We start from the raw sequence: 14,165 nt of genomic DNA on the forward strand, positions 1-14,165 counted from the left end.
AATTGATGGCTCCTGAGGGAAGCAGGGTAGGGGGTTAGGTGAAATTGGTGAAGGAACTAAGAGGTACAAATTGGCAGTTACAAAATAGCCATGAGGAAGTAAAGCACAGCTTTAGGGCATATAGCTAATAATATTGTAATAACTATGTATGGTGTAGGGTAAGGATTAGACCTATCAGAGGTATCACTTCGTAAGTTATATAAATGTCTACTCACCATGCTGTACATCTGAAACTAATATAATGTTGAATGTGAAGTATAACTGAAAAATAAAAATATATTTATAAAGAAACTTTACACCTTAAAAATAAAAATATATAAGCTCATCTTTTAAAAAGTAATGATTATATTTGATAGGTATTCTGAAAGCCAAACTACAAGTGCTCACTATTGATGATACATTTTTACTTATGGGATGACAGAGAAAACCATTTATTATAATAGCACTAAAATGAGAAGAAAATGTAATGTATTATGTTTAAAGTCAAAATAAAATATGGAAATATGAAAATTTAAATGTATTCTTTATGTTTTATTATGATATTTACTTAGTAAAGTTATATTATAGACTGATTTAATTTTTAATAGTATTTGGAAAACATGAAATCAAATGTTAACATAGTAGTTCAACTTGAATTGGAGATTAAATTGTAAAACATGTAATTTAACAAGTCTTATGAGGAAAATGGAAATTCTTTTGATTGTTTTTAAAGTGTGAACATTGAAAAATATTTAGTGATTAATTGTAAGGAATGTGATGATTCCTAGTATTATCAAAAAGCACCCTTATTATTATAAAATTAAGTTGAAAATAAATAAGGAAATATAATTTTACATTTGAATATAGAAAAGGCCTACTAATTTGATAAATAATATATATTTTTTACATTAAAATTATATCATAATTATTAAAGTAAGATTTTATGACAAAATAGATTCATATTTTATTTTAGTTTTTATCATTATCAATATATGGCTTATTTTTAAAAAATTATTGTTATTCTGTTACAGTTGTCCCATTTTTTCCCCTTTTCCCTCCTCTGCCCTGCCCATCCCCCCCACTCCCACAGTCAATCCATGTCTGTGGGTCATTCACACATATTCTTTGACTAGTTCCTGCCCTTTCTTTCCACCATTATCCTCCTCCACCCACCCTCCGGTCACTGTCAGTCTGTTCTATGTTTCAATGCCTCTGGTTCTGTTTTGCTTGTTAGTTTATTTTTGTTCTTTATATTCCTCTTGTAGGTGAGGTCATGTGGTATTTGTCTTTCACCACCTGGCTTATTTCACATACCATAAAACTCTCTAGTTCCATCCACACTGATAGGAAAGGTAGGAGTTCTTTCTTTCTGCTGCATAGTATTCCATTATATAAATGTACTACAATTTTTTGATCCACTCATTTACTGGTAGGCACTGAGAGTATTTCAAGCACTTGGTTATTGTAAGTAGTGCTGCTATGAACATTGGGTGCATAAGTTTATGGAATTGGTGTTTTGGGATTCTTAGGGTACAGTCCCAGCAGTAGAATCAATGGGTCAAAAGGCAGTTCTATTTTTAGTTTTTGAGGAAATTCCATACTTTTTTCCACAGTAGCTGCACCAGTCTGCCTTCCCACCAACAGTGCACTAGGGTTCCCTTTCCTCCACATTCTTTCCAGCACTTGCTGCTTGGTGATTTATTAATGATGGCCATTCTGACCAGTGTGAGGTGATATCTCATTGTGGTTTTACTTTAAACTGAGTCTCTCCATGTTCTGAATCAATGTGCTAAACTAGCAAATATAATGCTTATACAGTAGACTTAGTAAGGAAAGAGAGCTGTTCTTATTTTCTTATTATCCTATCCTTTGCATATTTTATAAGGCAAAATAATGGAAATTATTTTTCTTATAAATGAATTCTCCCTATAATTCTTTTATTCTTGGTCAGAGGTTTATTTTTTAGAGGAGAGGGTAAAAATGAAGCAGTTGATTCAGAATATATATGATAAATTTTTTTCTAAAATATAATCTCTGAACAATAGTAAGTCACCTGTTATTAAAACACAGACATTTAGTTCCAATTTATAGAGCCATAATTTGTGGCAAACTTGATTGATGATTGCTGAAAATAGATAATGTAGAATCAATGCCCTTACCCTGTAATTTTCCTAAGTTACCTACAATCTCTTAGCCTTCATTCCTGATTTTTCTATCCAAGAATCTAAAGAAATAGAATCTATCTTTCTTCAAGTATGATATGAGGGGATTCAGTATGGCTTATTCTCTCATATGTTTCAATTAACAATATGTGATGGTTGCTGAGATCCTATAAGTAAAAATTCATTTGATTTTACCGATTTTCTTGAATTTTTTAAGTAGGAAAGATATCAACATAAGGAATCAAACTTTAAGTTTACCAGTTTTTTTTTTAACATAATACATGTAATAGTATGAAATAATGATTTCTAAGTTCCTGGATGAAAGTGCAGTGAAACTAGGTTAATGAGAAGGGCAAGAATGAAATACTTCAGGAATAGGAAGGCAATAAACAAGGAGAGTTGAATTTGGATGGAAATATCAGAGTGAAGGGGCATTTGCAACTGTAGGCTGGAAAAGTTTTGGAGATAGAATGAGATTCTACTAAGCAAAAGACAGAGACCAAGGAAAAAATTGCCTGGACCAGGATTTCACATACTACAAAGAAAACAAAGTATCATTGTGTCTGAGTACATTGCTTTATAAATCATTTGCTACATTCTTTAATGATCTACATGGTACCAGAGAATAACAGTTATCTAAAATGTTTTTACTTATTTCTATAGACCTCTGCTGTGTGATTCTAATTTGGATTTTATTGTAATTTCAACACAGTTTTTATGGTTTAATAAAACTTGCACATATTAAAATGCTATTAAACTGTTACACATGGTTGATAATACTTATAGACTTCTGAAAGCAGCTATTATTAAACTGAACCAAGTCTTTAGTATCTTTAATCTTTGCACCAGGATATAAACTGCAAAACAGATGCTTAATTGCATCTAGAAAACAGTCACATTTCTTCTTTTTACCATATTTATATATGTCCATTGTATTTTGTATTTTAAATAATAAGTACTCTAATGAAAGCAAAACAGCAGTGCATTGGACTTTGGGATGGGCTTTTACACTGATCATGAATTTGACAGTGCAAATCTCCTCAGACCCTTGCTTCTTCATCTATGCAATATATAGATTGCTAAAGGTGATTATTTCAATTCAAAAATTCTATGAGTCAATAAAAAACATACATTTGATTTTAGGAGTAGAAATACAGTCAGAAGTTACTGTATCTTCTGAACAAAATTATATTTTCCTTAATTTTAAGTCTATGAATTTGAAGTCAGATTTAGTCTATGAATGGCAAAGACTGAAAAATCTCATCAATTATCAAACATGGTTTTTTCTTTATATTAAACATTCATATTGTTCTTTTGATACTTCTTCATTGGGCAATATAAATTATCTAAGTGAAATGTTTGAAATGCTAACACATAAATTACTAAAACTAAGTTTATGTGTTTGAAGTTCTCTTTCACTTCTCCAGCAATGATTGATATCATGGTTATATCATTAAAATGTCCATACTACCCAAAGGAACCTATATATTCAATACAATTCCTATCAAAATATCTACGTCATATTCACAAAACCAGAATAAATACTCCAAAAATATATATGGAACCACAGAAGACTCCAAAGACTTTCAGCAATCTTGAGAAAGAAGAATAAAGTTGGAAGTATCAACTATATTACAGGGTCATAGTATCAAACTATATTACAGAGTAATATAATCAAACAGCATGTTACTGACATAAAAAGAGATGTTTAGATCCGTGGAATAGAATAGAGAGCTCCGAAATAAACCCATACCTATATGGTCAATTAATATTTGGCAAAGTAACCAAGAACACACTGTAGGAGACTGTTCTGCATGGCATGGGCCCAGCTCTCACTGGGAGATGCACAGGACCCGCGCCCACAGATAGGTTCTCCCATGGGGAATCAGGCTTGCAATGTACTGAGGCCTCTTTGAGTCTTGCTTTTTGCTAAAAACTTCCTCACCCTGAATTGAGGACATTTACTGCAAAATAACTTCCTAAAATCCATGCTAAACCTTCCAAAGATGAGTGTAACCTGTTCAACCAATTTGCCTTTTCATTTTCAAATATCCCTCTTCTGTGATGTCATTAGTGGCATTGGATCCTTTGTTTTCTGTAAAAGGTAACCACCTAAAGCCAACTGGGGCAGAGTAAATGAGGACCATCATGTGATGGGTGGAGAAACCCAATAAAGGCCTGTCATGGTGGAGGCCATGGCTTTTGCTACCCTTGAGAGAAAATCTATGCTGTCCCTTTTCCTCCTCCAGACTCAGTAGTCCATGTAAATGTCTCATTTCATCCATAATGACTTGGACACTGTGGGCCGGTTGTCTATATCACATACAGTTGGGTAAAGACAATCTATTCAACAAATGAAGATGGAGATATTAGACAGATGCATGCAAAAACCAACCAACCAATCAAAGAAACAAACCAAATCAAGGGATACCAAACAGAAAAGCAAGGCCAGACTACCTTCTTACACTATACACAAAAATAGACTCAAAATGGATTAAAGACTGAAATGTAAGCCTTGAAATCATTAAACTCCTAGAAAAAAACATAGGCAGTAAAATGTCTGAGATTTCTTTTAGCAATATTTTTTTCTGATATATCTCCTTGGGTAAAGGAAACAAAAAAAAATAAACATATATGACTAATTAAAATTAAAAAGCTTTTGTACAGCAAAGGAAACCACCGACACAAAGAAAACACAACCTATCAAATGGGAAAACATGTTTACCAATGATGTATCTGATAAGAAATTTATATTCAAAATGTATGAAGAAAAACTGCCCACCACAAAAAAATCTGATTTGAAATGGACAAAGGGCCTAAATAGACACTTCTACAAAGATGTATAGATGGCCAATAGACATATGGAAAAATGCTCAATTATTAATTGTCACAGAAATACAAATTAAAACCACATAATATAACATCACGCATATCACAATGGCTACCATCAATAAATCCACAAACAATAAATGTTAGCAAAAATGTGGAGAAAAGGGAATCCCCAATGACTGTTGATGAGAATGCAGATTGGAGCAGCCAATTTTTGGAGGTTCCTCAAAAATTTAAAAATGAGACTGTGTTTTGATGCAGCAATTCCACTTTTGGGTATTTATCCAAAGAGACCCAAAACACCAATTCAAAAGAATATTTGCATCCCTGTGGTCATTGCAGCATTATTTACCATAGTCAAGATGCAGAAGCAACCCAAGTCCTCATCAATAGATGAGTGGATAAAAAAGTGGTGGTGCCTATAACAATGGAGTGTTACTCAGCCATAAATGAAGGAGATCTTACCATCCGTGACAGTACAGATGGACCTAGATGATATTATGCTCAGTGAACTATACCAGTCAGAAAAAGCCAAACACCATATGATTTCACTAATATGTGGAATCTAAAGAACAAAATAAACAAATAAAAGAGAAACAGACTCATCAACATAGATAGCAGACTGGTATTGCTAGAAGAGAGAGGTAATGAGGAACTGGGTAAAAGAGGTCAAGAAATTAAGAAGTACAAGTTGGTAATTACAAAATAGTCAAAGGGGTGTAAAATACAGCATAAGAAATATAGTTAATAATATTGCACTGGAAATATTGGGGAGGATTTTCCTAGTATATGATTGTCTAACCACTATATTGTATACTGAAACCAATATAAAATGTATACTGAAGGCAAACAGTAATTAAAAAATAAATTGTGGTTATAGAATTACTTGAATATTGTATGTTGCTATGCACCTAACAGTCTAGTAACTGTTTATCTAAAACTAATCCTAACTTATTTTGCTTGAAATGGTTAACTTATTTAATCTACACTGATATTCAAAGCAATATCACCTATGTATTTGTCCACAGTAGTAAGGAAACTAGCTCTATATTATTGGTTCATTAATTTTATCACATTCAAGGACCACATTTAAACTCAGAATAAAATACATCCCTTTTTTATATTTCCTTTTTGCATCTTTTTTTCTGTTTAAAGATTCCATGTATGCCTTTCAAAGTTTTGCTACAACTTCAGGAAGATGAAAAAAATAAACTAACTACTCTAGGTTTTATTGTTGTAGTTATAAAATAATCTAAAACAATCAAATGTCTCCATGAGAAAAATCAGCAATGAACAAACTATTAATTTGACATATCTCATAACTAGAGTATAAATGTTTAAAATATAAATGGGAAAGTAGAGATATTTGAATGAGTCCATGTCTGCTCAGCAATGTCACCTTGGATCTAAACTACCACAACACATAGAGTAAAAATAGTCTTTCTCAGGTGTGACCTTGCATTAATGCATGCTTCTATTCCAGTCCTCTAAATAGGCAGGCAGGCCTATCATTAAGAACTATCTTGTACATGCAGAAATATTTTGATAAAAAAGAGTATATGGCCAACACAGTTAAAATATAAAAGTGATCTTATGAGACATCTGGGTAATAGCAATAAAGATCAATAAAGTTGACATAACAATGTTAGTAAATGAGACTCTGAGTTAACTAAAAATTTCTGTAGTAAAAAGAAGACAAGCCATGGTATAAGAACTTTGAGATAAATTAAACACTTGAAATAAATTACTTTGTAAACAAAATACAATAATATGACTTCTTAACTTGGCATTAGATTTTCAATGAAAAAATACTTACTTTAAATGCATGCACATTGAAAATAAAATAGAATAAATAATATCCCCATAAAATATTTTTTAAAAAACACACAAAAGTTTGAGCGTAAATAAAGAGTTGAGAGGAAATGTTTTAAAAGAAATAAAAATGGTATACAATGTTACATGCACAAACAACAGGTTTAGATTTGTGATTTACAATACATAAATGATATTAGTACCTGAAATAGAATGTAGAGTTAACACACAAAAGAAGAATAGAATAATAAAAGAAAACTTTTCAAATGTAAACAAATAAAGAAGAGAAATAGATAGCATCACATAGTCCAGTTAGATGCTTATATTTCGAAGATAAATGAAAGAAAAATAGTTATATATTCTCTACTTAGCAGTTATTGGTATTGTATAAGTATCTTATATTTTTAATTAAAAATTGAAAGATTGGTAAGTTTCCAATGAAAAAGTGAATGAACTGCATTCATGAAACAAAATGTTCATGAAAACAGGACATTTTCAGTTTTATTTTCTGTAATAATAGAGAGGAAAGCAAAATAATATCAACTGCATGATCTTCAGGCAACGATAAGATCTAAGAAGTCTGTACCTCACTAAGTTCTAAATCATATGTGAAAACAAGGACAGGACCAAATATTTTAGACTGGTAGTTTCAAATTTTCCACATAATTTCAAAAGGTATGATACTGTTCTTTTTTTCTTTTTTCTTTTTTCTTTTAAATGCGATGCCACATGAATATTTTAGTTGGAAGAAAATTTATACTAAAATAATAAGAAAACCAATAATATAGAATGTTTACGGATCATAGAAGGCTGAAATCATTTAATAAGGAAGTTTTCATCAAAAGTAAGACTTCAGGATAATTACTCTTATGGTAGAAATTTATGGGCTTGATAATTATTTTTCCAATAATATTAAACAAAATTTAGAAAGCTGAGGTATAATAATTCCAGCAATGAGAATGGAGACATTAACTTTAATTTTGATTTGTATAAATTTTGGAGGAGAAAAAGCAAAAGAAGACAATAACAAAATATTTCACCACACGTGAAAAATGACATGAATAGAGCCATTTTAATGGACTGGGAACATCCCCTCTAGAAAAACTTTATTGCTTCTAGTGTTCTTTGTACTTTTGCACTGAGCCAAATCTTTGAACTGGTCCAAATCTTTGGACTGAGATAAACCACAATTGTTCAACAATTGTGTGTGGAAATTCAGAAGAAAAGCAGACATTCTGAGGACATGGACTGATGATTATGGACCTTACATATGAAGACAGAATCAGTTACCAATCATGTATAGGAAAGAATAGCTTAGTTTGTCAGCAACAAAAGAACTTTTTCATGTAATTAATTATCCTTTTTCTTCAAACCAAAACAAACAAACAAACAAGAACACAAACAAAACTTTTGCTTCACCCTATAATTGGAATATTATTTGGGTTTCTCCCCAAATTACAATGCTTTGATCCCAAATAAATATACTTGCTCCCTCTCATTTTGGCTTTTTAACTTTAGGTTGATATACATTGTGAAGAGTAAGATATGTTATTATATTTTAATGTAAAACAGGGATCAAAAATAAGTTTGATATAATTTTTCAATAAAGAAACAATTATTTGAATAAGGTTTAAGTAAGTATATTACAGATTAACTTTTGACCCACACAAAAATCTGAGGATTTTACTTTCAAATCTCTCCCTGTCATAACGAGTTTTCTTTTATAAATAAACTGTCTGAGGACTGTGCTAACTTGGTACCACCTTTGATGGCTCCTCACAGTCACTCTGCTAGTCTCCTAGAAGCTGAACCTCCCAGCATTTACCATTCAGAGACTTTCGGGAACTTTGAGGAGCATTGAATCAGCAGTGGAAATTTCGAAGACAGTTGACTCTTATTTAAATACAATTTGAACAACCCTGTAGCAGTAATGGATGCCTATGCTTGTCCCTGGGAGATATTTCAGGAAAAGAAGCAGGTCTCTTTCATTTGAATTCCACTGACTTCATGCTTTAAGAAAGGTCAGCCTAACTATGCCATGGATAACATCCTCTAAAAGAACATTCTATAGAGTAGCTTTTATAGGGCTTGATTAAACAAATACGTCTCAGGTACAAAAACATACATTTCAGTTTTAGGTTCACTTATTTCTATTTTTTATTGAATTTATTGGATTCCATGAATAAAGTCTTGATTTATAACTTTGTATCTACAGTGAATAAATGTTCAAATTATTGTTGCTTACTTAATCCAGGCACTGATTAACTGGAGGGGTCCTTACAATGCTCAAGTGATCACTTTTATAAGTTTATTCTACACAATTAATATTGGTATTAGAAACATGTTTACTTTTTATACTTTATCAGGCCACCAGAGTAAAATAAGCAAAATCCATGCTCAAAAAATACAAAATACAAGAGAGATCTCACATACAATCATGCATAACTACACACACACACACACACATAATGTTACAAATGAAATGGGAAAACACACATGGACATGGACAACAGTGCGGTGATTTTTAGGGAGAGGGTGGGGCAGGGGTAGGTAGAGAAGGATAAAGGGGCATAAATGGTGATAGAAGGAGACTTGATTTAGGGTGGTGAACACATAATACAGTGTACAGATGACATGTTGTGGAGTTGTGCATCTGAAACCTGAATAATTTTGTTAACCAGTGTCACCTCAATAAATTCAATAAAATGAGAAATAAAAGAAAAAGAAAAGTAAAAGATGAAATGGGACATTAGGCAATATATAATAAATAAGGATAACTGTTCATAATGATAACTAAACAGTCTCCATGTGCTAAATAAAAAGATAATCTTGTGCTTATGTGAAATTAATATCCATGTGTGTGCTTTACTAGATAGATATATGTCTCAAAGAAAATAATACAATACAGACTAACATAAATAGAAGGACAAAAACGCGACATAGATGAACAAAGAAAATAAGGTCATGGCAGTATTAATTATAAGACAGAATACATTAATGACTTAAAGACAAGTGATAAAATATGTGATAAAAATAGTAGATATTATTTTCTAGTAACTAATTATGTATGAAAGTATACATGGTTAATTTATTAGTGAATTAAGATATTTTGACAGAAACACAATTGTTCACATATTTTTAACTTAATGTTAGCCTCTTACAAATGACACTGAAACAGAGAAAAGAAGTAAAGTGGGGTTTTTTTTGGTATTTAATATGCAGGTTCAATTAATGCTTTGCAAATTGAACTGATAATGGCTAAAATTTCTCAAATGACCATTTATATATATCATATAATCATAAAGAACAAAAGTAATGAAAATTCATCTCCTAAGAAATTAAAAAAGATTCCATAATAATAATTGGTTCAAAAATATGTTGACAGGTTAATTTGTTTTTATGAATATTCATAAATGAATCATTTGTTTTTAAGCTCTTAGATAAATATAGCAGTAATAGAAATAAATATCTGCTTAAAAAGTATAATATAAATATGAACAATTTATAAAATGTTTATATGGTGAATATAGAAGAAAATGAATAAGAACCCAATTTGGGAAGGGAAGAGCAATATGAAACAATTATAAAAATAAGTGATGATTATATTCAGAAGACCAGCATGGGATTGATGTGAATACATGATATTTGGAAAAACATAAGCAATGCTTTCTTAGAATTATTTATTTCAAATTTGTGATTACATGATGAAAACTTACTTAAAAACTTAGTATCTTCAGAGTGCATCACTAGAGGGATGTTTATAAACTTTCCTAAATATATATCTAGTTAATAATAATAAAGAAACACTGACCTGCAGTACAAAGTGTGTCCAGATTCATGAACACTAATCCCTCCTTTAGGACAGAGGTCCAAATTCAGTTCAGGCTCCACACGACTATCAGTCTTTATCTCACAACGTGCACCAGTACATCCACTTGGGCAAATGCAAGTGAAGCTGTGGTCTGACTTCTGACAGGAGCCTTCTTTCATACAAGGGATTGATGTGCAGCCCTAAATTCAGAAATAAAGAATCAAATTTGATCATTAATGGTAAGTTTAATAATTTTGTTAAAATTTTCTTATATTAAACACTTTAAAGAAACCAATATGCAAGCTTATCTGATATCCCCTTCCTCTAGTAACTAAAGTATTTTTCTAGTAATGAATTGTATTCACCTTTATCACCAGAAATACTCTATCAAGTGTTTTATTATTATATTTTGAGGGGAAAAGTCTTTATTAAACTGTATTTATGTACCATTTATAAAAGTAATAACCATATAATAACTGAAAGTTTGTGGCATTTACCAGCTTCTTCCTATTTTTTTCCACACTGTTGCACCTGGCAACCATCATTGCACCTCTGTTTCTACCAAGTTTAACTTTTTTTCCTTTTAATACTCCACATATGAGTGACACCATGCAGGATTTGTCTTTCTGTCTGTCTTATTGCACTTAGCATAATGTCCTCCAGGTTTATCAATGTTGTCATGGATGGCAGCATTTCCTTCTCTTTTTTTTAAGATTGAATAATATGTTATTGTATATATAGTAGATAACACATTTTCTTTATCCAAACATCTGTCAATAGAGACTTGGGTTGTTTCTATACCTGGGCTGTTGTGAATATTGCTGAAATAAACACAGGACTACAAATATCTCTTTGACATAAGTTTTGTTTTCTTGGATATATACCCAGAAGTATGATTTCTGGGTCATATGATAGTTATATTTTTAATCTTTTGAATAGAGGACAGTCTATACTGGTTTTAATAGTGGCTGCACCAGTTTGCATTCCCACCAATAGTATATACATGTTCCCTTTTCTCCACATCCTTGCTTTCACTTCTTATTTCTTGCATTATTGATAATAGACAGCTTAATAACTGTGAGGTAATATGTCACTGTGGTTTTGATTTGCATTTCCCTGATGATGAATGATGTTGAACACCTTTTCATCTACCTATTGCCAATTGTGTGGCTTCTTTAGAAAAATATCTATTCAAATCCTTTGCCTGTTTTTTAACTGGGTTATTTGTTCTTTCACCATTGTGTTTCCTGTGTTTCTCACATATTTTGAATATTAACCCCTTATTAGATAGGTGGTATGCAAATGTTTTGTCATTCCAGAGGTTGCCTTTACATTTTATTGATGATTTCCTTAGTTGTGCAGAAGATTTTTATTTTGATATATCTTTCATTTATTTATTTTTGCATTCATATCATGCATCAAATGAAAAATTAAAGGTTTGTCAAACTCACCAGAGACTTTAATTGTTATCATTTCTAATGGATTGTACCCTTCAGTATAAAGCTCAAGTCATGTTTGGAACCAAGACAGTGATCTTTTATATGAATTCAAGCGATAGAGTTAAATGTATGTTTTTATAAGTATACCATTCTGATATATTCTGTACCTTTGCTGAAAATGTGAACTCCTTAAGGATAATCAAGGGCATTTAATGGACTTTGTGCAGGTACTGCAGTTATTTTTATGGAATGTAAATATCAAAATTCTACAGGGAATGGCCTGGAAACATATTTCTCTCTTATCCCTATGGCTGAGTGTACATAGAATGATTTATTAGAAATCATTATATAAATTAATTGAATTATATATCCTATGGAAAAAAGAAATAGTTTTTGGACTGCCAAAATTTCTGTCTCTAGGGTTTACAAGAATCTCTTACTAAATTAATTAGAAGGCTTAATGGGAAATACAAAAACAATTTCTTTAAACAAATCAAAGTGTCAAAGTTCTTGATATTTTCTGGTTCAAAAATTAAGGAGAATGCCTTTCCTTTTGTTCATGATCATTTATATTATGTTACTACACCCTATTTAATATAATAAAGTGCTTCCCAAGGGGAATTCACTAATTTAATTTCAGAGAAAGAAAGAAATGAAAAGCTGGTGTGTTTAGAGAAAAAGAAGGAGGCCAGGTGTAATGTCACAGACCACGGCAATCTATACAATTAAGTTAGACCTCGATGCTACATTTATCCAACTCGTATTCAAAACATCACACCAGGAAAGGCACCGGTGTGAGTGAAAGAGCAGTGACATATCCATTGTGGACTGCTTACGCAGAGAAAACCACCAGATTGGCTAGTAAATGTGCCAGTCATCTCTCTGGCGATTGTGTTCTATTTAAGGCATATAGTTTAATTCCAAAAGTTTGTCCAGGGATCTCTGAACTTCCCAGCATAATAGAAATTTATTCTCTGGTTTCATCTTTACCATAAAACATTTCTCTCCTAGAATCATATGATTTCTGTTTTAGAACTACCATTTTTAAAGTACTGTTGTACTTTCTTCCAATACGATCTTGGAAAAACAGAATAGGTTAAACAGATAATCATATAACTGTTTTATTTGAAGAGGGAAATAGGGCAGCTGCCCATTAAAGCCCTACCTACTACAAAACCTTATTAAGCATCACAGAATTTTTCAAATTTTGTCTGGTTCTGAATAAAAAGTATTGCTATAGTTTATTATTTAAAAAATTTAAGTTGTATATTAATGTTTAAGCTTGTTAAATTATAGATTCAAATTCAGTAACAGGTTTGGTGTGGGGACTGAATTTCTTTGTTTCCAATGAATCCCCTCATAATTATGATACATGGACCAAACATAGCCCAAGAAGCAAGAAGGTAGCCCCATAATTTCAGCTTAGTCACAAGGATGAGGACAAGCTCAAGGGTATTAGAATGACTTACCAAGGTTGTAAAACAGAGTGACAGCAGAATAAAATCACATGCCCTGAAACTAAATCCCCTGAATTCCAACTTAGGGCTTATTGTATCAACAAGTGTTACTTTCTATTTCAAAATGTTTTCTTGGATACAGAATTGTACAAATTATAATGAATATGATAAAGACTTAATGTTCCAAGTGATTACTTATAATTTTCATTTTCTATTTTGTTCTTTTTCAAATCTTACATGGTTAAATATAGGGATAAAGTAGTTAATAGAGAGAAACTTTTGTTTGATAACCAATTTAATCTGATATATTGTGTTTTGATATAAAGGAAGTAACTTTGTTATTTAAAAAATCAAAGAAGATTCTAAAATATGAAAATGAGAATATTTGCAGTAAATATCCATTTTTATTTTTTATTAAGATGTATCTGACATTATATCTGGGAAAGAAAGCCACTGAAATACAAGGAAACAAAAAAAATTGTCTCAGAAACAGTCAGAAATGCACAGATGAATCAAACAGTAAAGAAAATACAGCAGGCCTGAAACTAGACACAATGCCAAATTCATAAAACAAACATGAAGATTTTTAAAAGTTAATATAAAGCTCCAAACATGTTAAAAATACACACTCTTATTTCCTCAGATAAAAGAATATTTCAGAAGAAATCTAAAGTTT

At 31.3% G+C, this 14,165-nt stretch overlaps 1 protein-coding gene across 1 annotated transcript in view; it reads right to left on the reverse strand.

Annotated features, from left to right (window-relative positions):
• LOC118499946 (protein eyes shut homolog) overlaps positions 1-14,165 on the reverse strand; it is a 224,345-nt gene that overhangs the window by 137,448 nt on the left and 72,732 nt on the right. Inside the window, exon 5 of the mRNA XM_036022596.1 lies at positions 10,594-10,793. Within this exon, the coding sequence (XP_035878489.1) occupies positions 10,594-10,793 (200 nt within the window). The remainder of the gene's footprint in view (positions 1-10,593; positions 10,794-14,165) is intronic.

Source organism: Phyllostomus discolor, chromosome 4 (genome assembly GCF_004126475.2).
Source record: "Phyllostomus discolor isolate MPI-MPIP mPhyDis1 chromosome 4, mPhyDis1.pri.v3, whole genome shotgun sequence".
In the NCBI taxonomy this organism is placed as follows: Eukaryota; Metazoa; Chordata; class Mammalia; order Chiroptera; family Phyllostomidae; genus Phyllostomus; species Phyllostomus discolor.